Here is a 25730-nt window from a genome sequence, read left to right as displayed (position 1 = left end):
AGAAATTAATATTGCCACTCCTGCTCTCTTACAGTTGCCATTTGCTTGATATATCTTTTTCCAACCTTTAATTTTCAGTCTGTTTTTGTCATTTATCTAAGGTGTGTCTCTTGTAGGCAGCATATTGATGGGTTTTGTTTTCTTATCCAATCTTGTTTGCTGTCTTTAGACCCATCCTAAAGTCTTTGGTAACGTTCATACTATAAAGACTTTAGAAAGCAAAAGTGTAATACATTGTTACCCATAGTATCCCAAATGGAATTAGTTTCCTTTAATGTTTTAATTTAAAATTTTCTAACATTGAAAGTCTGTTGAAACATAAAACCAGTTGCTGTGGAGCCCACCTTGACTCATGACAACCCTTGTGTGTCAGGGTAGAATTGTGCTCCTTGGAGTTATCAATGGCAGATTTTCAAAAGTAGATCACTAGGCCCTTCTTCTGAGGTACTCCTGGGTGAACTCCAAGCCTTTTGGTTAGCAGCTGATGTGTTAACTGCACCACCCAGGGAACATAACATTTAAAATACCTTATTATGGATTGGTGGTTTATCCATCCAGCTTTGGATTCTGTATCTGGTAATGCTGTATTTGGTAAAGACATTTGTCATCTGTGATTTTACAGTCAGCTCTGCTATAGCATGGCATATGCATTCCTATAAATCACCATACCATGCAGATCTGGGCAATAAAAACCACAGGGTTTATGGGACAGATGTGTTTGGGGGATAGGGATAGCATTCAAAAACTATCAGTTACACATTTTTTTTTTTAAAGGTAAGAACTTAATTCAAGATGATAAAATAGTTTTATACATGCTAACTGATTAAGAGGGAGCTCTGGTGGCGTAGTAACTAAGGCACTTGACTGCTAACCAGAGGGCTGGTGGTTCAAATCCACCAGCCACTCCTGGGAAGGAAGATTGGGCAGTTTACTTCTGTAGTAATACTGCCTCGGAAACCCAAGGAGGGGTTGCTACGAGTCGGATCTGACTCCACAGCAATGGTTGCTGTTTTTGTTTTTGTGAACAGGTTAATACATACATAAATACTACAATAAATTTAGGAGCTCTGGTAGCGTAGTGCCTAAGGCACCTGACTGCTAACCAGAAGGCTGGTGCCACTCCCCGGAAGGAAGGTTGGGCAATCTACTTCTGTAGTCATACTGCCTCGAAAACCCAAGGAGGGTGGCTATGAGTTGGATCCCACTCGACGGCACATAACAATAGCATCTTAAACCTAATTCTACTTTTAGCCTGAATGATATCTTGCAGTTACATCTGCTGAGTAAAACAAAAACAAAAATCATTGACTATAAAATTTGCCTTTTGAACCTTCTGTGGTTTGGTGAATAAAGCTGTTATCTTATTTCCATATCCATTAGCACTTTATTCCTTCTCAGCAAGATTATAATGAAAGTGAAACTAAAAATTATAGGGAGAGAGACCATTTTCTAGCTGTTGTTGTTATGTGCCGTCAAGTCGGACCCGACTCATAGTGACCCCTCCTTGGGTTTCTGAGGCAGTATCATTACAGAAGGAGCTAGCAGATTGAAAATGAACCTTAAGTTTGATAATTCATCGTGGTGTCAAGGGTTTTGGAAAGCAGGTGCTGATAGGATTGTAAGTTGGTTCAGACTTTATGAAGGGCCCAACCTGTTGCTGTTGAGTTGGTTGTGACTCATGGAGATCCCATGTGTTATAGGAAAACTGTACTCCATAGCATTTTCAGTGGCTAAATTTTTGGAAGGAGATCGCCAGACTTTTCTTTTGTGGAGCTTCTGGGTGGACATGAACCTCCAGAGCAGTTTGGTAATAGCTGTAAAAATTACAAATTGCACATCTTTGATCCAGCAATTCCACTTTTAGGATTTTATCTAGCAGATATACTTGCATACCTATAAGATACTGAATGTGTAAGATTAGTCATTTCAGCACTGAAAAAAGCCTAAAAGTCCTTTAATAAAAGATGGGTTTAATTTAATCTATACCATGTGGTGTTAAAATACTATGTAGTAGTAAAAAAAAACCAAAAAACTCTTTACTGATTTACTAAGTGGAAAAAAGCAAGGTGAAAAAATGTGTATAGCATGCTTCTATTTATGTAAAAAGTTGGCAGGGAGAAATAGATACACCTATTCTATCTATGGAAACCAAAACCAAACCCACTGGTGTCGAATCAAATCCCACTCATAGCAAAGCTATAGGTCAGAGTAGAACTGCCCCATAGGGTTTCTAAAGCTGTAAATCTTTACTGAAGCAGACTGCCTCATCTTTCTCCCACAGAGCAGCTGGTGGGTTCAAACTGCTGACCTTTTGGTTAGCAGCCCAGTGCCTTAACCGCTGTACCACCAGAGCTCCCTTCCCACTGAATATCCTTTGCTGTCTTTTGAATTGAACCATGTTTGGTGACGTAGCGTCTGAGACATTTGACTGCTAACCAGAAGGCTGGTGGCTCAAACCTACCAGCCACTCCTTGGAAGGAAGGTTGGGCAGTCTACTTCCATAGTGATACTGCCTTGAAAATTAAGGAGGGGTCACTATAAGTCAGATCCAGCTCGACGGCAGTGAGTTTGGTTTGGTTTTTAATGTACTACCTAAAATAAATAAATAAATAACCTCACTGCTGTAGAGTAGATTCTGATTCATAGTGACCCTATAGAACTGAGTAGAAATGCCCCCATAGGGTTTCTAAGGCTGTCAGTCTTTACAGAAGCAGACTGCCTCATCTTTCACCCATGGAACAGGGCAGGTGGGTTTGAATCATTGACCTTTGGATTAGCAGCTGAGTGCTTTAACCACTGTGGTAGCAGGACTTCTGTACTATCTAGTCAAAAATATTGTAATCACTTAATTTGTACAGCATTTTTACATACATTGTAGCATTTAATTCTCATGGCAATCTGGTGAGATACTTGCAGTTTCACCATTTTCTAGGTAAAGATCCTGCAAAGCCAGCAAGTTAAGTGATTTGTTCAAGCTCACATAGTTCGTGTAGTAAGTGCTAGAGCTGGAACTTGAACCCAGATCACCTTACTGCGTAGAAATTAGAAGACTTCAGTAACTGAGGGTCAGAAAACAGGTTCTTGCCCTGACTTCACTACTTAGTGACCAAGTGATCTTGCTCTAGCTACTCAAACAGACTGTCATGTGTAAGATGGTTAGAATAATGCTAATATGTACTTTGCATGGTTATTTTCAGAACTGAGTGAGATAATGAACTAAATCAAATAGTAGGTGCTCGAGAAATGTTTGTCACATGGATTAACAGACGTCAAGGGTAGTGGTTAAGCATTTGGCTGCTAACCAAAAGGTCAGCGATTCAAATCCACCAGCTTCTCTGTGGGAGAAAAATGTGGCAGTCTATTTCTGTAAAGATTTCAGCCTTGGAAGCCTTATGGGGCAGTTCTACTCTGTCCTTTAGAGTCACTATGAATCAGAGTCGACTCGATGGCTATGAGTTAATGGGTTGGATTCTGACTGTTTATCTCAGAACCTCTTCCTGGTTTAGCTAACAAAAAAAACCAAACACACTGCCGTTGAGTCAGATCTGACTCATAGTGACTCCTCCTTGGGTTTCTGAGGCAATATCACTACAGAAGTAGATTGCCCAACCTTCCTTCCAAGGAGTGGCTGGTGGGTTTGAACCACCAGCCTTCTGGTTAGCAGTCAAATGCCTTAGGCACTATGCCACCAGAGCTCCCATCTGGTTTAGCTAGCAGAGTTAAAATGTGCAGCATGTAGACAACCATAGAGGAGGAGTAACAGTTTTGTTTTCTTATCTCCACTGTTCATTTTCTTCCTTGTGCTTTTATCACAATCAAGAATTTAGTATATGAAACATGTCAAACTTTGAGCTTAGAAATAATTTGATAGATTAACTTGTTTAGTTTTAGAGTTGTACTTTCTTAAATGTTCACTTTTATGCAAAAATGCATTTGAAAAATCAAAGTTCTGGTGGCTCTGCAGTATAATATGAAATATGCACAACACAATCACTTGTGTTTTATTTTGAAATTGTAGTGACCTCACCAAGGTGAAAACTCTCAGTAAAGTCAAAGACAACAGGCCTCTTTTTGTCATCTTCTTATCGAAATTGATTTCTCTTCTGGGGAAAAAAAAAAAAAAAAAAACACTGTGGGCATTAAGAATGAAGTAGTGAATGACCAAGGGTTTATTTGTATCAAAATATATGTAATAAAATTGAATATGGGCACAAAAATTTGATGTGGAAAGAGGCATTGATTTAAATATTCATTTGAGAGTGGAGTCTCTGGGTTTGCAAACAGTTATGTGTTCTACCACTAACTGAAAGTTTGGTGGTCTGGCCCTGCCCATATGTGACTTGGAAGAAAGGCCTGGCAGACCACTTCTGAAAGGTCACAAACAGCCTTGAAAACCATATAGAGCGCAGTGCTGCTCTCTAACACGTGAGGTCACCGTGAGTCAACTCGACGGCAATGGGTTTTTTTTTTGTTGTTGTTGTTTGGGGAGAACAGTTTATATAAGAATTCTGTAAAATATCATTAGCCACTAGGAGGAATTGTAGAGTGTCTTTTTTTAGATGAAGAGAGAACAGTTAAAAAGATCAAATACATATAAACAAACTGTTTTGATGACAACCCATCTAAGCTACAAGTGTTTACTGTTAACCACCATCAGGTACTGGATGCAGTGTCTGGCATGTGGTAGATACCATGGTAAAAGCAGGAGTCAGCGAAAAAGAGGAAGACTGTCAGTGAGATGGATTGGCACAGTGGCTGCAACAGTGGGCTCAAACACAGCAGTGATTGTGAGGGTGAATGTAGAATAGTGCAGCCACCTTTGAAAACACTCTGGCAGTTTCTCAAAATGTTAACATAGACTTACCATATGACCCAGCAATTCCATTTTTAGGTATATATCCAAGAAAAATGAAATATATTCACACAAAAACTTGTATACAAATGTTTACAGCAACATTATTCATAATAAATAGCAAAAAAAGGTGGGAACATCAACTGAAGAATGAAAAAAATAAAATGTGGTATATACTTAAAATGGAATATCATTTGGCAATAAAAAAGTATAAGTAACTTTAGGTGCTACAACATGGATGGACCTTGATAACATACTAAGTGAAAGAAACCAGTCACAAAAGCTCATATGTTATAGGATCCTGCTTATATGAACTATCCAGAATAGGTAACTCCATAGAGACAGAAAGATAACTGGTGGCTGTGGCATGGGAATGGGAATTGAAATGGGGTGTGACTGCTAATGGGTGCAGGATTTCTTTTAGGAGTAATGGAAATGTTCTAAAATTTTATTGTGGTAATGGTTGCACAACTCTGTATATATGAACCACCATTGAATTGTATACTTTAAATGAGTGGATAATGTATATAAATTATACTCAATAAAACTTATTTTAAAAATCCTAACCCTAACTTACTTTTCTAGCCTCATACCGCATTCTTCCAGTTAACATCAACCGATTTTACTTACATTCTCTGTCTGCAGTGCTGCTTTTCCTCACATGCCTCAAGACCAAACACTCCCTATTATTCCAAATCCCGTTCAACTTCCTCCTCTTGCATAAAATAGAAAAAGTGAACTCTTCCAGCAGAAAGTAAACTCTGCTTACAACCTCTACTAAACTTCCTTTATGTGACTAGGCATATTGCTTTATGAACTGCAACACAGAAAAATTGCAGGTTAAGGGACAGCTGGTCAACATTTGCCACATTACTCTAGATAATCCTTTAAGTTGCCTGAACAGTGTAGTGTAGTATAGTTCTCCGTAGTTCAACTTGGCAAGTTTTTTCAATCCACGATTAGAACAGATCTCTGCTCTGTTGAATGCTAGGTGAAGAAACTTTTATAGGTTATATAAAAAATAAGTAAATAAAGCCCAACAAATGACTAGATTTAGATAATGTGATGATTAGCTCTCAACTTCATCTCAGCTCCAAGTCTTACTGGAAACAGGCATATTTTTTTCATTCTTCAGTTGATGTTCCCACCTTTTTTACTATTTATTATGAATAATGCTGCTATAAACATTTGTATACAAGTTTTTGTGTGAATATATTTCATTTTTCTTGGATATATACCTAAAGATGGAATTGCTGGGTCATATGGTAAGTCTGTGTTAATAAAATGTGGTATATACTTAAAATGGAATATCATTTGGCAGTAAAAAAGTATACCTATTCTGTGTATAACAGTTACCCTATCTCTAATGAAAGATGTTGTAGTTGTTGTTATGTGCTGTGGAGTCGGCCCCAACTCATAGCGACCCCTCTTTGGGTTGCCGAGGCAGTATTACTACGGAAGTAGATTGTTCAGTCTTCCTTCAGAGGAGTGGCTGGTGGGTTTGAACCACCAGCTTTCTGGTTAGCAGTCAAGTGCCTTAGGCACTATGTTACCAGAGCTCCTAAATGAAAGATAGCAAAAAAAAAAAAAAAAAATTCACTGCCACTGATTTGATTCCAATTCATAGTAAGCCCCATTGGGTTTCCAAGACTGTAAATCTTTACGGAGGCAGATTGCCCCATCTTCCTTCCATAGAGCAGCTGGTGGGCTAGAACTGCCAGCCTTCTGGTTAGCAGTCAGGTACCTTAGGCACTGTGCCACTAGAGCTCCTTAATGAAAGATACTATCTAATAAATGCAGTAAGTAAATATTTTCCCTTTTTCTTCCGCACTCACTGTCTGGAAGATACTAGTTTTTGTTAGCTTCACAATAATACAACCTTGCATTTTAAGCCGTTGAATATTTGAACCTCACTTACTGCATTGTGGTAGGGCTTTATTCTGCTGGAACCAGACTCATTTCGCACAGCTAAGATTTCACTATGAGGGGTAAGCCAAAATTAAGACCTGCTAAGAAAATGGCAGAAGTATGTCTTTCCACCTTTTACACACTAAGATGTGCACTTATTAAATGGGAAAGGTAGAAAGAGTCACTGGATCTTTTGAAATATTTTGTTCTTGTTCCCTGCCCTTTCTCCACCAGATACGTTTAGTTGAATTAGTTTAAACTAAACGTTCCATAAGAAGAACTAGTTGTGTAAATGATTCTCCATCTATACAATGGAATTTGGTTATAGCTGTTAACAAGGCAAACAAAAAAGCAAAACTGGGTTTATAGCATGAGGAAATTGAGTTTTATTTTAAAGGATTATATACATATATAAAGGAGCTCTAGTCACGCTGTGGGTAAGGCATTTGGCTGCTAACCAGAAGATCAGTGGTTCAAACCCACCAGCTGTTCCATGGGGAGAAGATGAGGCAGTCTACTTCTGTAAAGATTTACTGTCTTGGAAACTTAGTGGAGGTCACTATGAGTCAGAATTGACTCATTGGCAATGGGTTTCATTGGGTTTTGGTATACATATATACATGTACATATATATAATGTGTACATAACTCTCACTCATTGCCACCAAGTCGATTCAGACTCATAGCAACCCTCATTGGCTTTCCAAAGCTTTTATGGAAGTAGATCACCCCATCTTACTCCTGTGGAGAGGTGGGTGGGTTTGAACCACGGACTTTCTGGTTAGCAGCCAAATGCCTTACCCATGGCGTAACAAGAGCTCCTTATATTTTTGATAAATATACATCAAAAATTGTATATGTATGTGTACTTGTACATGTATAGAATATTTCTAGGAGGATAGTATGTTGCTAATAGTAGTTACTTCTGGGGGAAGGGAACCAGGAGGTGATGATATGAGTGGGTAGAAGACTCTCATTGCAAATGATCTTTAGTTTTGTTTGACTGTTTTACAATATATGTACATATATACCTTTCCAAATGAGAAGTATAATTATATAGTCTTACCAATCAGTTGTTAGTAGTTCATGGTAAATATTTATATATCAATTTAAGATGTTTATTTTCAATGAATAGTATACAGGTATATATATAGTGTTAATTTGTGCTACTGCTACTTTGAGTCTCCAGTAGCTAGGCTATATACCACCAGTGATTCACATATTTGTGTTTTACAGTGTTACATCCATTTGGGAGAACAGTCTCCAGATCACTACAATTTCTAGTTTTGTAGGATCATGGCTTGGAGCACTTCCTATACCACTGGATTGGGAAAGACCATGGCAGGTTGGTTTCAAGAACGTAAAACAATAAATTAAATGTTTGTACATCAATTGTAAAACTGGTAAAGCAAACTAGTAAGGTATATAACTTTTTATATACAGGTATGTGTTGCTTAACATTTACATACGTTCTATGAAATAGGATATTATGTGATTTGGATGTTGGGTGAGCACCTGGCTGGGTCCAGCCTGGCTGTCTCTACCTTCTTTGCTAAGCCAGCCTGCAAGGAAGGCCAGCTCACCTGTGACAACCTTTGTGGGGTAGGGATCATGCAGGCAAGGGGGCCATGGGGGCCTGAGCCAGGGCCGGGGTGCCTGGTGCACATACCTTTCCTTTGGTGCCCTATAGGACCACACTGGGCAAAATGTGAGGACTGGACCTGCCGAGTCACAGGAGCCCAGGGCGACTGGGATTGAGAGCTTGAGTCCAGGCCTCCATCGCTGCAGACTGGATGGCTTCCATGCCATATGCAGCAGCCTGCAGAAGTGGGGTTTTGACGTAAAGATGAGAGTCTGGCATCCTGGCACTCAGACACGTAGGTGCCCTGGTCCATGGACATATATGTGGTCGGATAGTGCCTGAACAGATGTTAAGCAATGCATATTTATATATATATATTTGTTGTTGTTGTTGTTGTTCAACTGAGTGAGAATTCCAGTTCCCTCTGTCACTGTAACCTGGGTGGCTTTTTATTAGGCCATATCTCAGTGTCACAGGCATCCCAGCTCAGCCTGACACTGTGGAAAATGAAAAGAAAATCATTTTTCTCATCTTCTGTCTTTACTGGCTCTACCTTTCAGCACTACTTTTTCTACATGTGCAAATGAATAAACAAACTTGTTTTGTTAATATTTCTAAGGAGAAAAAAAAAGGCTAGCTTTTGCAGGAATTCCCTACTTTCAGCTTTAATATTTACTATCATTGTGGTCTTAAACTCATGTTTTTTTTGATTGACAGCCAAATTGAATGTCAACATTGAAATATTTTTTAAAAGTCGTTAGCTTTTTAAATAGAGGTATGTTAGCTTTTTAAATAGAGATATGTGATACTGGTGGGAGCTTACAAACACCAAGTTTTCCATTGCCTCTCACAACAGGATAAAGCTAACATACTAGGTAAAGCACTATAAATGCTCTTTTTATCACCATTATCACCATTTTACAGATAAGGAAACTGACACCTGACAGTTAAGTAACATTCCTAATGACACTGAGCTAGTAGCATATATCTTTATCTTAATTTTTAATGACTTTGTCTGTACCATTAAGCTCCCTAAGTGGCACAAATGGTTAAGAACTCGACTGCTAACCAAAGTTTGGCAGTTCAAACCTATCTGGAGGCACCTTGGAAGAAAGGTCTACTGATGTGCTTCCCAAAGGGCACAGCCTTTGAACCTCTGAGGAGCAGTTATACTCTATACTCATGGGATTGACATGAGTCAGAATCAACTTGATGGCAACTAACAACACCATAGCTACTCCATAATTTAGCTAACACATTTGCTAGTGATGATCAGTTAGGTTCTTGCGAGTTTTTTTTTACCAGTATAAACAGTGGTATAATAAACATCTTTTAAACTATATCTTCATGAATTTTTCTGATTATTTTCTTAGAATAATTTGTCCAAAATGCCATTACAAACCATTGTCATCGAGTCTATTCTGACTCATAGCAAGCCCCATTGGGTTTCTGAGGCAGTAAATATTTATGGAAGTAGATCGCCCAATCTTCCTTCCGCACAGTGCTGGTGGGTTTGAATTGCCAACCCTCTGGTTAGTGGTCAAATGCCTTAGGCACTGCACCACCAGAGCTCCTTAAAATGGCATCGCTCTGTTAAAAAATAAATTTACTTTGCTTTTCTAAAATACAAATCTGTTTTTCTGATTAAAAAGAAAAACAAACCCATTGCTGTGGAGTCTAATTCCAACTCATTGAGACCCATAGAATAGAGTAGAACTGCCCCACAGAGTTTCCAAGGCTGCAGATCTTCTCAGAAGCAGACTGCCACATCTTTCTCCTGTGGAGCAGCTGATGGATTTGAATCACCAACTTTTCAGTTACCAGCCAGGTGCTTCACCACTATACCACCAGGGTTCCTTTTATATGATTACCCTGCAATATACATTTATTTAGAAAATCAAAGCAATATTAAGGAGCTCTAGTAGCATAGTGCCTAAGGCACTTGACTGCTAACCCACCAGCCACTCTTCGGAAGGAAGGTTGGGAAATCTACTTCCATAGTGATACTGCCTTGGAAACCCAAGGAGGGGTCGTTATGAGTCGGGTCTGACTCAACGGCACATAACAACAACAACAACAAAGAAGAAAGTAAAGATTATCCACTATTCAACCACATATAGACAACCTCCACTTATATTTTGGTGAGAATGTTTGCAACTCTCTCTCTACATGTTTATATAATTACTATTTAATGTGTAATAAAATTAAGCTCATGACATACATGTTATTTTTAATCTGCTTTTTCCCCCCACAGTAATATATTATGGAAATTATTTCATGTCAGTGAAAAATTACATATATGTAATGTTTCATTATTTGGGTAAAATAATGTATTGGACCAATTTAATGAATGGACATTTAGATTATTTCCATTTTTCTGTATTATAAACATGGCGATTATCCTCTTCAAACATATCTTTGCATATTTGTCTAATTTTCTCTTTAGGTTAAATTCCTAATAATGAATGACTGGCTAGGTTAAACTGTTGGTACATTCCTCACTTACCCAAGCCCTTGGAATCCAGATTGTGTCCCACACCTAACTGCCTACTTTTAGGCCCATTCTTAGCATTTCAATCAGATGTCGTGTTTCTTAGACAGAAGAGTTATTCTTTCACATGCAGTAAGTCTGGTGGGTTTGCCTTTTCTTATATTGGTTCTTCATCCTCTTATATGTTACAGGAATCCCTGGAGTGTAGGGGTATGTGACATCACTGATACCCTTCCCAAGGTTTTAGTCCTAATAGGACTTCCTTATTTTATATTTCCTTAGCCATTTCTGTAATCACTGGGAGACAGAGATTCACGGGTACTCAAGTTGCCATCCTATAGTCATCTATCCTTCATTCACGGAACTCTAGTGGCATACTGCCTAAGGCACTTGACTGCTAACCAGAAGGCTGGTGGTTCAAACCCACCAGCCACTCCTCGGAAGGAAGATGGGGCAATGTACTTCCGTAGTGATACTGCCTCGGAAACCCAAGGAAGGGTCGCTATGAGTTGGGTCCAACTCGACGGCACATAACAACAACAACAACATACTTCATTCAACAAAGTGTTAGTGATTTCTAATTTGTAGGAGGACAATCAAAATCATTGAAAAGTATAAGTAGAAAAACTTCGTTTTAACCTGTGGTCAATCCTTTACTTTCAGAAATAGGCAGTTACATCTAATATAATAATGTATTGAAAAATAAAACATCATGGGCCATCAGCTTTAATAAGTTGCTAAGATAATCTATAATTAACATGAGTTTATATACAGTGGAATATTTTAGTGTACAGCTTAGAAATCTTAAATGTATTAAGTCTGTTTACAAGAGTATGCAGAACTGAAAACTAAATTATGTAGAGTAGACATGCTTTGTAAAACCTAGCTTTAGGTTCATTTAGAAAATTGTTGTTATATGCCATGGAGTTGGACCCAATTCATAGCGACCCCTCCTTGGGTTTCCAAGGCAGTATCACTATGGAAGTAGATCGCCCCATCTTCCTTCTGAGGAGTGGCTGGTGGGTTTGAACCGCCAGATTCTGGTTAGCAGTCAAGCCTTAGGTGCTATGCTACCATTTAGAAAATAGGTATCTTAATTCTTTATATTCTGATTATCCATTTTTGGATTATTCAGGCTTTTAGGTACTGATTGATTTTTTTACCTCAGTGCTTGTTTATAGTAAGGGATAAGCTGGCTCCAAATTGATGGTAGGGGATTTTCAAAATCAATAAAAGGTTCTACTTGAATTACAGACTTTTTAGAAGTATTTATTAGCTAGCTAGTTACATGTGTAACAAGTATTGGTCTTCTTTAAGAATGTTTCATTCAACTGGAATATACTGACTGTTTAATTACCTTTACTGTTGTGGGATTGTTTTTAGAATATTCCAAGTTAATAAACCATCTATTCACTGTTATTAAGTTACAATATGTATACAGTTTGAGAAATGATAGACTTGGTGAAATATTAGTAATATTTTATGCATATAAAAACCAGCTGCCCTCCCCCTTTAGCACTTACTGATAAATTACAGTAATGATGATGTTTCTTTTTTTCTTCCACTTTTTATTTTTGGCACACAGGGTTTTGGTTTTGTCTGTCATTGTTGGTAGTGATTAATATTCTAATAATTATAACAAAATCTGCCAGAGAAGCAATAAACCAGATAAAGGAATGTAGCATTTTCTCAAAATGGAGATTTTGCTCCTGCAAGATTTCATGAGCTGATACTGGATATACTTTATTACTTAAAGCCTAACAGATATTAAGAAGAGATTTTAGTTTTCTGTCCCTTCTAGCCCAATACAGATTTGATGTTTGTGAGTAGTAAACCAAGCTTTTCTGTATTGTGATGTGGTTTTATTTATACTTCAAGAAACAAAAAAATCTGGTTAAGCAATGATACCTTCTTTGAAAATATATACATCCACACAAAACCTCATGTTAAGCCTTTACATGTTTTAGTGCATTTTTCTCTACTTTGAACTCAAATATGACTTTGTATAAAGTTCCCAAGAATACAACATAAGATTATAATGATGTGAGTTCTATGAAGAAAAATTACAAGCATTTTAATATATTTTTTAATGTTGTTTCTTAAAAAAAAGACCTATATAAACATGGAGAATTATATGAGAAATAATTCATTAAAGTCATCTCTCACTTGAAAAAAAAATTGTTTCTTTACTACATGACTGGCAAGGCACATAGATAATATATACTCTTATCAGTGATTTTTTTTCACCTAATATTAATTTAAGTAAGGACAAGTGAAGAATGATCATCTCATCAGAAGGATTATGAAGGCATCTTTAGAGTTGGAAGAAGCCTTTTGTTTGTAGGAGGCAGCAAGAGGATTTGATTAAAAGGAATATGGTAGGGTGGCTACCCACTCCATTATTCATCATCTCTGTTTTTTAAAAATATTTGAAAGTTATCTTTGTTCCTCCTGTCTACCTTAAACATTTGCCTTTGAATATCAGGGGGAAAAAAAAAGTAAATGTTTGAATCACTCGTAACACAAACAGCCTTCTTCACTCCCAGGGAAAGGTTATAATAATCATGTTGTTGTTGTGTGCCGTTGAGTTGGCCCCGACTCATGGCGACCCCTCCTTGGGTTTCCAAGGCAGTATCACTACAGGAGTAGATAGCCCCAACCTTCCTTCTGAGGAGTGGCTGGTAGGTTTGAACCGCCAGCCTTCTGGTTAGCAGTGAAGTGCCCTAGGCACTACACTACCAGAGCTCCTGGTCATAGTAATAGATATTGATAAAATACATCTTCGGACTGTAGAAAACTTTGTTACATTATAATTTGTTAACTAATCTGCTGTAATTAAATAGCTCATCAGTAATCATTTGTTGAATTCTTAGTATGTGCAAAGCATATGTTCTACGTAAGTATAGCAGATAACTTAAGTATCATCCAGGACTAGAATTTAATTATTTGGTAACAAGAATTTAGGTTCAGATTAATTCACAAGTAGATTCAGACTTAATTTGCTCTAAAGTTTTTGTACACTTGGTAGCTCTGATCTTTTCATCTGGAAAAGGCCTTTTCCTTCCATTATCCATACATGGGCTAGTATTTCGTGTTATAAAATGTAAGTGGAAAGTTAAGAAATGTTGGTTATTCTGAGCAAAAGAATTTGGCCATGAAGTTTTTAAAGTCATGTTTTATTGATGGTAGGCAGGTAACAGGATGATCAGCAACCTGGCATCAGACTGCTAGCTTCAAATCCTCACTCTGCCATTTAACTAATGAGAATTTACATTTCTGAATGAGGATTAAATATTACAATCCTTTTAAAAAATACTTAATTCAATGCCTGACATATACTTACTGCTTGCTTAATGTTAAAGGCATTTGTGACCTACCAAAGGAGTAGCTATGAGTCGGGTCCGACTCGACGGCATATAACAACAAACAACAACAACAAAAGGAATAGCTAAATGAATCTGTGTTTTTCTTTTTAAAAGTGCAAATTCCATTTTTTTGTGTTTTCATGTGTTAGAGAAATGTCTGTCTCAGCTTGTTTTATTCTTTCTGCCAGAAGTCCCTCTCTTGCAATCATCTATTTCTCTGATATCTAGGTATTTGGATTTTACATAATTTTCCATCCTGTGTGACATTTCAGAAGATAGCAATAGAAAAAATATATAACATTTGCAGATGACTGTGTATCAGGCATGGAGCTTGGCACTGTCACAAGATGAACTTAATCCTGACAACCACAGTGCAAAGTAGGTTTTATTCCATTTACAGACAAGAAAATCAAAGGTGAGGGGGTGTGTCTGAGTTAAGCATCTTGCTCAACATTACATAACTGGTAAGAATTAGAGTCAAGATTCAAACTAGAGCCCCACTGCATGATTCTCTTTAATGCTGGAGACTCTCAAACAATACCTTTCCTTTTTGACAAATGGCCATAGCTTAGATTTCTTCGGAAGAGCTGAAGTAGTTATTAGATTACATTTCTTTCCCCATACAAGAATTTCCTTTTAGTGCCATGAACACTGGTGGTATGTGTATTTTAGATGGCAGAATTTAAGATTTATAGGTGAGTGTTTAAAGCTAATCAGCAATGCTTTTGTGCCTAGAAAACCCACAAAAACTTTTAACTCTAGTTTTGACTGCCACTATCTCCTGGAGCCCTGGTGGAACAGTGGTTAAGCACTTGGCACCTACTGAAAGGTCGGGGGTTCAAACCTACCAGCAGCTGATGTGGTAGTCTGATCCTATAAAAATAACAGCCTTGGAAACCCTCTGGGGCTGTTCTCCTCTGTCCTGTAGGCTCACTCAGTCAGAATCAACTTGAGCCAATGGCTGTCTCCAAAGTGAATTGAACTAGATGATTGTCTCTTCTAAACATAAAAAGTCAATCACTGATGTCTCATAAAGTTAAATAAATAAAGGAGGGATTTTATAATACTTTAAACAGATAAATTTGAAACTTCTGAATTTTAGACACTTGAGATTTTCTTTAAAATAATTTTAAACTGTTTAAAAATATTTGTACTTACTTCCACCAGATACCATAAATGAAGCATTGTTTGTATTTCAGAATCCTTTTTTGCTTTCTACAGTTTTGCAGGTTGAAATTTAATATTTGTTAAATATATGTTCATCTTCTAAAGTGATAGATGTCACAGATAGTTCTTACATAAATTAAATCTAGAGATTGTAAGAATTATAACTAAATGAATTACTACAAATAATGCTGGAGCAAAGGCTTAAACTAAGATTATGGATTTAGATTAATTGAAGAGTTACCTGTTTTCTGTTAAATGGATTTTCTTATACTAATTATAGCGACCCTTCCTTGGGTTTCCCAGGTGGTATCAGTACAGAAGTAGATTGCCTGACCTTCCTTCCAAGGAGTGGCTAGTGGGTTTGAACCGCCAGCCTTCTGGTTAGTAGTCAGGATGCCTTAGGCACTATGCCACCAGAGCTCCCTGTTAATTATACCACTTTAGACAGACTAGTATACAAAATACTAATTTATATGATTTATGTGCTTCAAGCCTAGCCCAGGGGAAAAAAAAAAAAAAAGTATAAAAGGTGAGGAGCTTTTTGATGCCATTACACTTAAGAATGTCTTTGCACTAAACACATATTTAAGGGACCTAAAGAGTAATATGCTTATAATCAAGTAATTATTTAAATTTTCTCTCAAGTCATCTAACAACAAATGCCATCTATATCATGGAAAATGTTCCTTAAAATTCAGAAACCCAAAATGCAAAGGGTCGCATTATTTCTTTGACCAATTAAAACAGTGAATGAAAATCCATGTCATGGTACTGTGATGGAGAATGCAAGGATTCTTAACTGGGAGTCCAAAGATGGGTTTCAGGGGGTCTGTTAGTCCCTGAAATTACATACAAAATTTTGTATAGTAAAACCTTCAAGAGTTGAAACCTGTGGACCACAGAAACCTGTGAGAGAAGGAAAACTTAACTATTTTCCACTAAGAGGAGCATAGAAAGTGGTAAGACTGTACCCTGTCAAAGGCAGAAAACTTGGGAGACCAGAAGAATAAGGTGTTCCCACTGAGTTCCAGCACTCACAGGTTTCACTGTATATCTGGGGATTATATTTGACAAGAAGGAAACATGATTTAATTTATATATTTGTAAATTGTGTGTATATATATATATACACACACACATACATTTTTTTTTTCCCAAAGTAGGAACAGCTTTAAAATATCAGTTGCCACCCAGTCACTTCCAACTCACGATGATCCCATGTATCAGGGAAGAACCATGCCCCATAGGGTTTTCAATGGCTGATTTTTTAGAAGCAGATTGCAAGGTCTCCCCCCCACCCCAGATGCCTCTGGGACTTAGACCACCAGATTTTCAGTTAGCAGCTGAGTGCGTTACCTGTTTGTACCAACCAGTAACTCCTGGAGAAGCTTTAGAGGTTGTGTATTTGGAGAATGCTGCTGCTCTAGATTGTAATGCATCTTATCTATGCCTAATAAGTGTATCAATAAAACCAGTACCATCGATTATAATACGAATGTAATGGCTACCTGTACTCCGTGCCAGACGCTGTGCTAAATACTGCATAGTGCATTATCTCATTTACCCATTACAACAACCCCGAGAGGTGATTTTATTAAGATCCTCATTTTGCAGATGAGAAAAGCAAGGCACAAAAATTGTAGGTGATTTGCCTAGGGTCACATATTTCATAAATGGCAGAGCCAAGACTGAAATGCAGTCTGTTTAACATCAAAATTGGTGCTTGTATTTAGATTCTCTACTTGACTGCTAACCAGAAGGCTGGCGGTTCAAACCCACCAGCCAGTCCTCGGAAGGAAGATGAGACAATCTACTTCCGTAGTGATACTGCCTCAGAAACCCAAGGAGGGGTCGCTGTGAGTCGGGTCCAACTTGACAGCACACGACAACAACTGCTTTTGAAGTATCAAACGCTACATAGATTATTATATTTCCCTTTCCTAAAACGTATACAGGTCTATAGAGCTCTGGATCAGAAGAGAACAGTGTGGTCTGTAGGTGGAAATTATATAATTTTGAAATGTCTTTCAACTAGCAGTAATACTGATTTTTATAACAAAGCATATGAATTTTATATCAATTTTTAAATTAAAGTTCTATTTCTGAGAAAAATAACTTGTGATACCATGTACCAGACACTATGTTACGTAATATAAGGTCTTTGTTAAAGTTTACTATAATTATTTTTAGGGAACACTAGTCTCTTTTGGTTTAAGTGATGAAAAATACATAATTAGGAATTATTTGATTTAGAGGCAGGAGAAGACAATTACAACACTCTGAGCAAGATACTTTTTTCACATGGTATAGCAATTTATTTTTTTGAGTATTTTCCTTTTTAATGGTAATCTTAGTAATTCTGCACTTGCACTGTAATCTATTTTGTTATGCAGCATGAGTTTCTTCTATTTAGCAAGTTAAAAAAAATACAAGTTTATGAAAAACTGGATAAAAAGGAAGAAGACTGCCATTTTGGTGGCAGACACTTAACAATGGACTTCTTTTTTGTGAATGCCTTTGTTCTAAGTTTTCTGTTTTCCTTAAACAAAACAAGATAATTACATATAGCCACTTCAGATTACCATCATTTGGAGAAATGTTTATAGCACTGCAGCTGAATATTCTGTCCAATAGATAATACCATAATTTAAAAAAAAATCCTATTTGCAGCATGAAGAATGTTATACAGAAACATCTCTATATGAGAGGTAATAATTTTAAATGGAAAACTTTTAAGAGATAATTATGAAATACATGATTAAGCTAGGATTATTTGACAAAGCAATGTGAATTCTGTTGCCAAAGTGTAGTTTAAGCAATTTTTTTAGTGGGAAAATGCTTGTTATTCTCAAGTTAGTTATTGTCAAGTTGATTCCGACTCATGGCTACCCCATCCGTACAGAACTATGCTCCATAGTGTTTTCCAGACTAGAAGCAAATCACCAGGCCTTTCTTCCAAGGTGCTCTGGGGGAGTTTGAACTCCAAGCCCTGGGCTAGTTGTTGTTGTTATATGCCATGGAGTCGGACCCGATTCACAGCAACCCCTCCTTGGGATTCCAAGGCGGTATCACTACAGATGATTGCCCAACCATCCTTCTGAGGAGTGGCTGGTGGGTGTGAACCACCTGCTTTCTGGTGAGTAGTCAAGTGCCTTAGACACTACGCTACCAGAGCTCCCCTAGCAGTCAAATGCTTTAATCATTTGCACCAAGGACTGGTTATTATGGAGTAACTTCCCCAACTCCCATCACCTGCTCCTTTTGCCATTCCCTATCTTGGTCTACAAAAAGCAGGAAAATCCCCCTTCTCTAAAGAAATTCTCTTTAAAAAAATTACTGTATTACAATTAAGAACTGCTTATTTCAGGAAAAGGAACTCTGGTGGCCCTATGGTTAAAGCTTCTGCTGCTAAACAAAAAGTTGGCAGTTCAAACCTACCAGCCGCTCTGTAGGAGAAAGATGAGGCAGTCTGCTTCTGTGAAGATTTACAGCTTTGGAAAACCCTATGAGGCAGTTCTACTCTGTCCTATAAATGAGTCGGAATCGACTTGATGGCAGTGGGTTTGGTATCTCAAGAAGGTTAAGGAGATACTCTTGTAAGCACAAAGCCTAGTCCTTTACTAGGAAATTCTTGGAAGTCAGCTCAGTGTTTTTATTTGCTGGTGGCATGGTTTTCATTGAAGAGCATATGTTGTAAACCTTAACCCCTCTTTCAACAAAACTTTTTGGTCAACATTAATTTTGGCATTCCACTGGACATGAAGTATAGCAGCTGTTTAAAGAAATTATGTGAATGTGGTATGCATTTGTTTAGGGGAAAAGTGCAAAGGAGCCAAACTAAAATTACAAAATAATTAAAATAGAATTTAGTAACTCATGTTGGAATTTGGCTGCAATGCATGAGGGATTACCATTCTCCCTACACTTTGACAGTGCTCTCTTAACAGTGCAGGTGCTCGCCCATGAGACACGGAGATAAGAATGTTGTCCCAAATGTTTACAAAAGAGTGTTCAATAAAAACTACTAAGGTAAGAAGTTCAATACTTTACATAAATAGTAAACTATGCATATTATTTTATTTGTAACCCCATGTGTTAAGACGGGACACTGTTAAAGTAACAGTCATTTAAAAGCAACAACCAGTGAACCAATAATTTGGTATTTAAAATTAATAATTAAAAACCAAATGGAAGCAGCATCTAAAATAACTCAGATACTTCATAACAACCATCACCTCAGGCTCGACTTAATGGAAATGTGATCACTTGACATGGACTAACCTAAAATGTACATTTAGAGACAAAACCAGGGGATAAGTTAGCAAACTATTAAATAAGATTTTCAGAAGACCCTAAAATTATTGTTGTTTATGAACTTTAGAACATATTCTCTGTATGCAAAAAAGTAACTAAATGGAAGTTTCTTTTAAGTTCACTCATACATGACCTTCTTTGAAGCCATGTATTTGCATTCACTGGGAAAATTCCTATCAATATTTTGAAGTATTTCATTTTCCAGATTCTTCACTGGTTTCAACTAGTCATTTCAGTGATGAGTCTGAATTTCTACTGAAACCTACTAAACCTTTTATGAAGAAATGCTTCTGAAAATAAGGCAGTTTTTCTACAATCTCCTTATGAATAGAAAATAAGTCTTTGGTTTTTTAATTAAAGTGGAAGGAAGAACTTTGCAAAAAGAAATACTGAAGAATCAAAGCAATGAAAAGCTCTTCATAAGCAATGAAAAGCTCTTCATAAGCAATGGGAAACTCCCAACCCCATCAAGGTCAATAGAGTACCTAAGGCACCTCAGGTTCAGATGATAGGTTCATCTTCGCTTAGAGTTCTAGTGATCTATATACATGATTTTTTACCGTCTTAAGAATGTAAAGCTGAAAAATTAACATCCAACAATGATTATTGCTAATAAGAAAGAGGAGAATCATTAGAACTGATAGATGGGGAGACATTAGAGATGATCTGCCCTACTCCCCTGTTTCATAGATGAGGAAATCGAGGCCCAGGCAACAAACAGCTCTTGCCAGAGGTGGCGTGAGAGCTCATGTGCAGATTCCTAGTCCACTTCTCTTGGGGCAGAACAAATACAGTTTTAACTTTCAGTGGCTAGTAAACCAAGTGTGAAGGGTTTCAGAAATGTGAATTTGAAGGGAAAAAAAAAATCCCCATCAAACCCCCAAAGGCAAGTTGGAAATGTATAATACTTTACTGTCTTACTTATTTCCTTCATACCATGTATTGGACAACTCAGCTAATACACAATGCCTTTCGATTCTATCTAAAAACAAATTAAACGGGAAAGTTATGTAAGATTCTCTTTGAGCATACATAAGGCCATGAAGATTTAATATGGACCACCACTTCCTGGGACAAAGAAGACATCCGACATTCTGTTCAGTGAGAAGGCTTCTGGCTAGTTCTCCAGTAGATTCTCCATTCTTCAGTGAGGAGGATGATGCTCTTATTTTTAAAAAACCTCTACAAAGCTGACATACAGCAAGACAGTACATCCTAGATTTGTGACTAATATGAGCACTTAAGGCTGTCATTGTCAAGTATAAAAGTTTAGTGTTCCATTACCCAATCTGTGCAACAGCTATAGCTATAAGCTCAAGTCATGGAAATTAACAGATGCCCACCACAGACACAAGAAATCATAATTTAGGCAATAGCAAGTTTAAATGTAGGAAAGGCTGGAAAAAAAATAAGGTTGGTTATGCTTCTCTATAAAACTGCATTAATTTGTTAACACTGAAACTTTGTCTAACACTCTTGTCTGTTGCATGGCATTTGGAATAAGGCAAATCCACAGGAGACCCAAGAAAGCTTAATTAGGTAACAGACCGAGAAATTCAGATGTTTCACCTCCAACACAGTTCTGTGGCCTGTACCATGAGAGGAAGATTAAACATGGCTCCAGTATACTAAATAAGCTTCACAAATGAACAGGAAAATTTTCTCTGATTTTTTTTTTTTTTTAAAGCAGAGCCTTTCATCAACATGCGCTGCTCATAGATTACATAAATCAATATTATTTACTTCTGGCTTGATGTAATATAGCAAACTGTTACATGGCTGAAGAAAGGGCTATTTGGAAATCAGTGTTTCACTTAACTTACAGTCTATAACTTCTGTTACAGTTACAATATTTCTATCTGAAAACTGACATCAGTTTCATTATGGAAACAACTACTTGAGTTCTAGACCTAGTCTCTTTAACACAATTTAAAGAAAAGTGTCTCTTGTGGTTTGGTTAGTATATACACTTCTCATATCATCTGATTTACACAGCCAATGTAGGATTTGGGGGGTGGGGTGGGAAATTACCAACTAGTCCAGAGAGCTAAATTGAGTCCAGGGTTATAGCAAAGTCTGACCCAAAATTTTAATTTGTAATTTTAGCATGTATCTCATGCAGTTTTGGGAGCATCCAACTAAATCTACAATTGCCGGAAGCCTTGTTACAATTTTATGCACATTAACTAAAATGTATACAGTTTTAGTGTTCATGGTAAATGCAGCTATGACCTTATTACACTTTTGGCATTCTTTAAGAAAGCACATTATGTTTTAATATAGGGTTATTTAGGTTACACTTAACTTGTGCTCAAGTAGTAATAAAACATTTGTCCTTTTTTGATCTCATACATTCTCTTCTCAGGTATGGCCCATCTCCTGTACGCTTGGAGCAACCTTTGGCTATGTGGCTGGCCTTGCTATCTCACCACTCTGGATATACTGGAATAGAAAGCAACTTACATACAAGAACAACTAATTGGAGCAAAAGGAGAAGCTATTTCTTTGTGCAGATTCCATAAAGACTGTGTGCAGAAATGTATATGGTCAGGGCCAAGAAGTTCCATTTACAGCACTGTTTATGTAGATACAACATGATGTGATTGTAGCTTTTTAAACTATGAAACCCCTGAGAGATTGTACCTTCTATTGAAATAAAGTATTTATAATAGATTGTGGCTTCAGATGCTGTTTACTGCTTCCTGGACCTTTAAGAAGCATTCTTAAATGAACGCTATAGAATTCTGAGGGCAGTTTTTGTTTGTTTTCAAGTTTGAAACTGCTGCATTATAAGAGGTCTGCATATAGCTGTAGCAATTCATATGCTTTCTAAAAGAAAAAGACAGTTTCCTTGTCCACTGAAGACATTTCTCACGTAATCAAACAACAGTTTATACATCTTGATCCTATTCTTTTTTTTACTGTGTGTTTCTTTGGAGTTAAAATGGCTATGATAGCCTCATCAAAAACAGTCTTCAATCCTTTCTGGGTTAAAGCTGAACATTCCACATAGCAGCATGCTCCTATCTGGGAAGAAGAAAAAAAAAAAATCACAAATATATAAAATCTTTATACAATTGATATGATTCAAACATACCATTATAAGAAAACTATATATAATACAGGTATGCAAAAAGAATAAAGTCATCATCCAAATTCATAATCAGAGATAGCTAACTGGTAAAATACTAGTGTATACCCTTCCAGATTATTTCTATGAAAAATTCTTCTGTTTGGAAAATTTTATTGGGTACCTATCACATGCCAACCACTGTTTAGGTGCTGAGAATACGTCAGGGAACAAAAGAGCAAAGTTCCTGCTGTGTGGAGTTTACATCTGCTTACATTTTATTGGGGGAGAGACACAAAACAAGGGAATATGTAACATGGTGGTAAACACTGTGGAGAAGAAGAAAGCGAGTACCAAGGATGTGGGTAGCTATCCAGGAAGGACAAGATGAAGTGTGAGCAATGACAGTTTCCAGGCAGATAGAACCACATACACAAAGGCCCTGAGGCAGGAGCATGCATACCACATTCAAAGAACAGTCAGGAAGCCAGAGCGGCAGGAGAGAGTGCAAGGGGGGAACGACAAGAAAAGGTCAGTGAAGGGCTGTTGATGTCATTATAAAGACTTTGGCTTTTACTCTGAGAATGGACCTAGTCATTCATTCAAAATTAACACTACCAGATGTGAGAATACAGGAAGCAAAATTAAGTTTCTGGCTACCCTCAGGAGCTCTGGTGGTACAATGGTTAAAGTATTCATCTGCTAACCAAAAACATGGCAGTTGGAACCCTCCATCTGCTTCATGGGAAAAAGATGAAGCAGTCTTCTTCCATAAAGATTTGCAGCCTTGGAAACCCTATGGGGCATCTGACTGTCCAATAGGGTCACTATTAGTCAGATTTGACACAACGGTAATGAATTTGGGTTTTGTTTTGTTTTGTAACCTATCTTCAAGAAGTTTACGTTTTAGAAGACAACCAACCATTAACTGGTAAGTATAAATAGATAAGTAGGTAGAATGTCAGAAAGGAATGTAGTCTGGAAAAAAAAGATCTGTAAGGGGGATAGCTAGGGAGTAGGGCCAAGATTTGGCAGGATCTCATGGAAAAAGTAATACCCTGAGCAGACACATGAAATTAATAATGTCCACATGAGGAAGAACATTCCAGGCAGAGGGAAGAGCAAAAGAACAAAGACCCTGAGGTAGATGTGGAAGATGGCATCCTACTACTAATAGACCATGCCAGATCCCTCTTTCAACAGAATAATCCTGGGATTATGAGCATCTAATGAGAGGATAAAGTATTACATTGAGTAAAGACAGGAAAGGGAGTGAGTTCAGTGACTGGGGGGATAAAAGGCAGCCAGGCTGAAGAGAAGCCTTTATAAACAAAGGAGGTAGAGGAGGAACAACAACAATTAAAAGAAAACAGAACTCACAGGTGTTAAAGACAACAGGGTAGACAAATCAGGAGCATTTCAAGGTGAACTAAAGCCATGCATGTGGGAGAAGATCATATAGGGAAATGATCAGACCTCTTGTAGCTTAAGCTGCTGTGGAGTCCAGGAGGGAGTAAGGGAAAGGGAACAAAAACTCTCCCAAACAAACCAAATCCCAAATCAGACCCACAGCAGTGGGCTCAAGTCCAACTCTTAGCAACTTATTTCAGCACAATGTGGAACTGAGTTCTGGGGTTTGGGGACTTGTGGATCTTTGCGGAGAAAGGCTACCCTTTCTCCTGAGGGGCATGTGATGAGTTTAAACCGCAGGGGCTTTGACTGACGGCCAAATGCCACCATCAGCAAACCACTCCAACCAGACCCAGGGGCTGCCGCTGTCCTCCTCCCATGCCTGCATCACTGGCTGATCTATCTCATACTAAGCACAAAAAAAACTAGTTTTAGCCTTTCCCTCCAGGAGGTCACTTCTTGCACCAATCTCTTTTCTCCTATGTGGGTGCATATTCCCGTGAATGGACAGATTCTGCCACAATCCCTAGCTCCCAGGCCACTGGCTGAACATAACTAGAAAACTCCCTCCTCAATTACTTTATCCTCCCTTCATGTTTCTATTTTCTTCTTACTCAATTATTCTTCCTTTACCCCCTCTACCTTTGCATCTTCTTTCATTTTTACCAAACCCTCATCCCTTTCACCACCACCACCACCCACTTTTGTTTTCTCTCTTTTTCTTACATTCTTTCTCCTCTTCCCCTATTTCTTATCATCTATTTTTATTCTATCTTTTCATCTCTCCTTCTTCTCCTTGGCTTGCTTTCTTTTTTACCCCCACCACATCCAATGGGAAGAACACATTAACTCTCCACTAGTCAGCCACAGCTACTACACTGACAACCTCACCCAACAGACAAGTAACACCAATAGCTCCTGCACCACAGGATTAATGACAGACTACATAACACCTGCTCATCCCAACTGCAACTCCTCTTCACAACAAAAACCAGCACCTACATTCCCACCAGTTACTCCATCAACATAGAGAAAGCTGGAGAGTGACCCAGTACAGTCAGCTAATGACCAAAGAAGTAACCTGTCCCACACTTCCAGATACAGCAAAACATAAAACTAGGGTGAAACAAATCAGCACATAACCAACAAAGACAACAACTTCAATATGTCTAGGAGACAATAGATAACTTCAACTCAAATGAAAAAACAGGACAAGATAGTAGAAACAAGTGTCCAAACTGAAGAATTAGGAAATCTTCCTGAGGAAGAACAAGTAAAGAACTATCTGATAAAGAATTCAAAAGATATATACACACATAAAACAAAAACCCAACTCACTGCTATCAAGTCAATTTGACTCATAGTGACCCCTCCTTGGGTTTCCGAGGCAGTAGCTCTACAGAACTAGATTGCCCAATCTTCCTACCAAGGAGTGGCTGGTGGGTTTCAACCTCCAGCCTTCTGGTTAGCAGTCAAATGCCTTAGACACTACACCACCAGAGCTTCCCTATATACATATACGTGTGTGTGTGTGTGTGTATGTATATGTATATGTGTGTGTGTTTATATATA

At 37.7% G+C, this 25730-nt stretch overlaps 2 protein-coding genes across 2 annotated transcripts in view; one reads left to right on the top strand and one right to left on the bottom strand.

Moving 5' to 3' along the window:
- PIGF (phosphatidylinositol glycan anchor biosynthesis class F) overlaps positions 1 to 22157 on the top strand; it is a 43127-nt gene extending 20970 nt beyond the window's left edge. Inside the window, exons 5-6 of the mRNA XM_042781477.1 lie at positions 7996 to 8104; positions 22044 to 22157. Coding sequence (XP_042637411.1) covers positions 7996 to 8104; positions 22044 to 22157 — 223 coding nt within the window. The remainder of the gene's footprint in view (positions 1 to 7995; positions 8105 to 22043) is intronic.
- Positions 22158 to 22549: 392 nt separating this feature from the next.
- Positions 22550 to 25730, bottom strand: part of RHOQ (ras homolog family member Q) — a 64228-nt gene continuing 61047 nt past the window's right edge. Inside the window, exon 5 of the mRNA XM_007944396.2 lies at positions 22550 to 22705. Within this exon, the coding sequence (XP_007942587.1) occupies positions 22550 to 22705 (156 nt within the window). The remainder of the gene's footprint in view (positions 22706 to 25730) is intronic.

The sequence above is a fragment of the Orycteropus afer genome, unplaced genomic scaffold (genome assembly GCF_000298275.1).
Source record: "Orycteropus afer afer isolate SDZICR_OR568_19922 unplaced genomic scaffold, OryAfe1.0 scaffold00124, whole genome shotgun sequence".
Classification (NCBI taxonomy): Eukaryota; Metazoa; Chordata; class Mammalia; order Tubulidentata; family Orycteropodidae; genus Orycteropus; species Orycteropus afer.
This window is presented reverse-complemented; position numbering and strand designations above follow the sequence as displayed.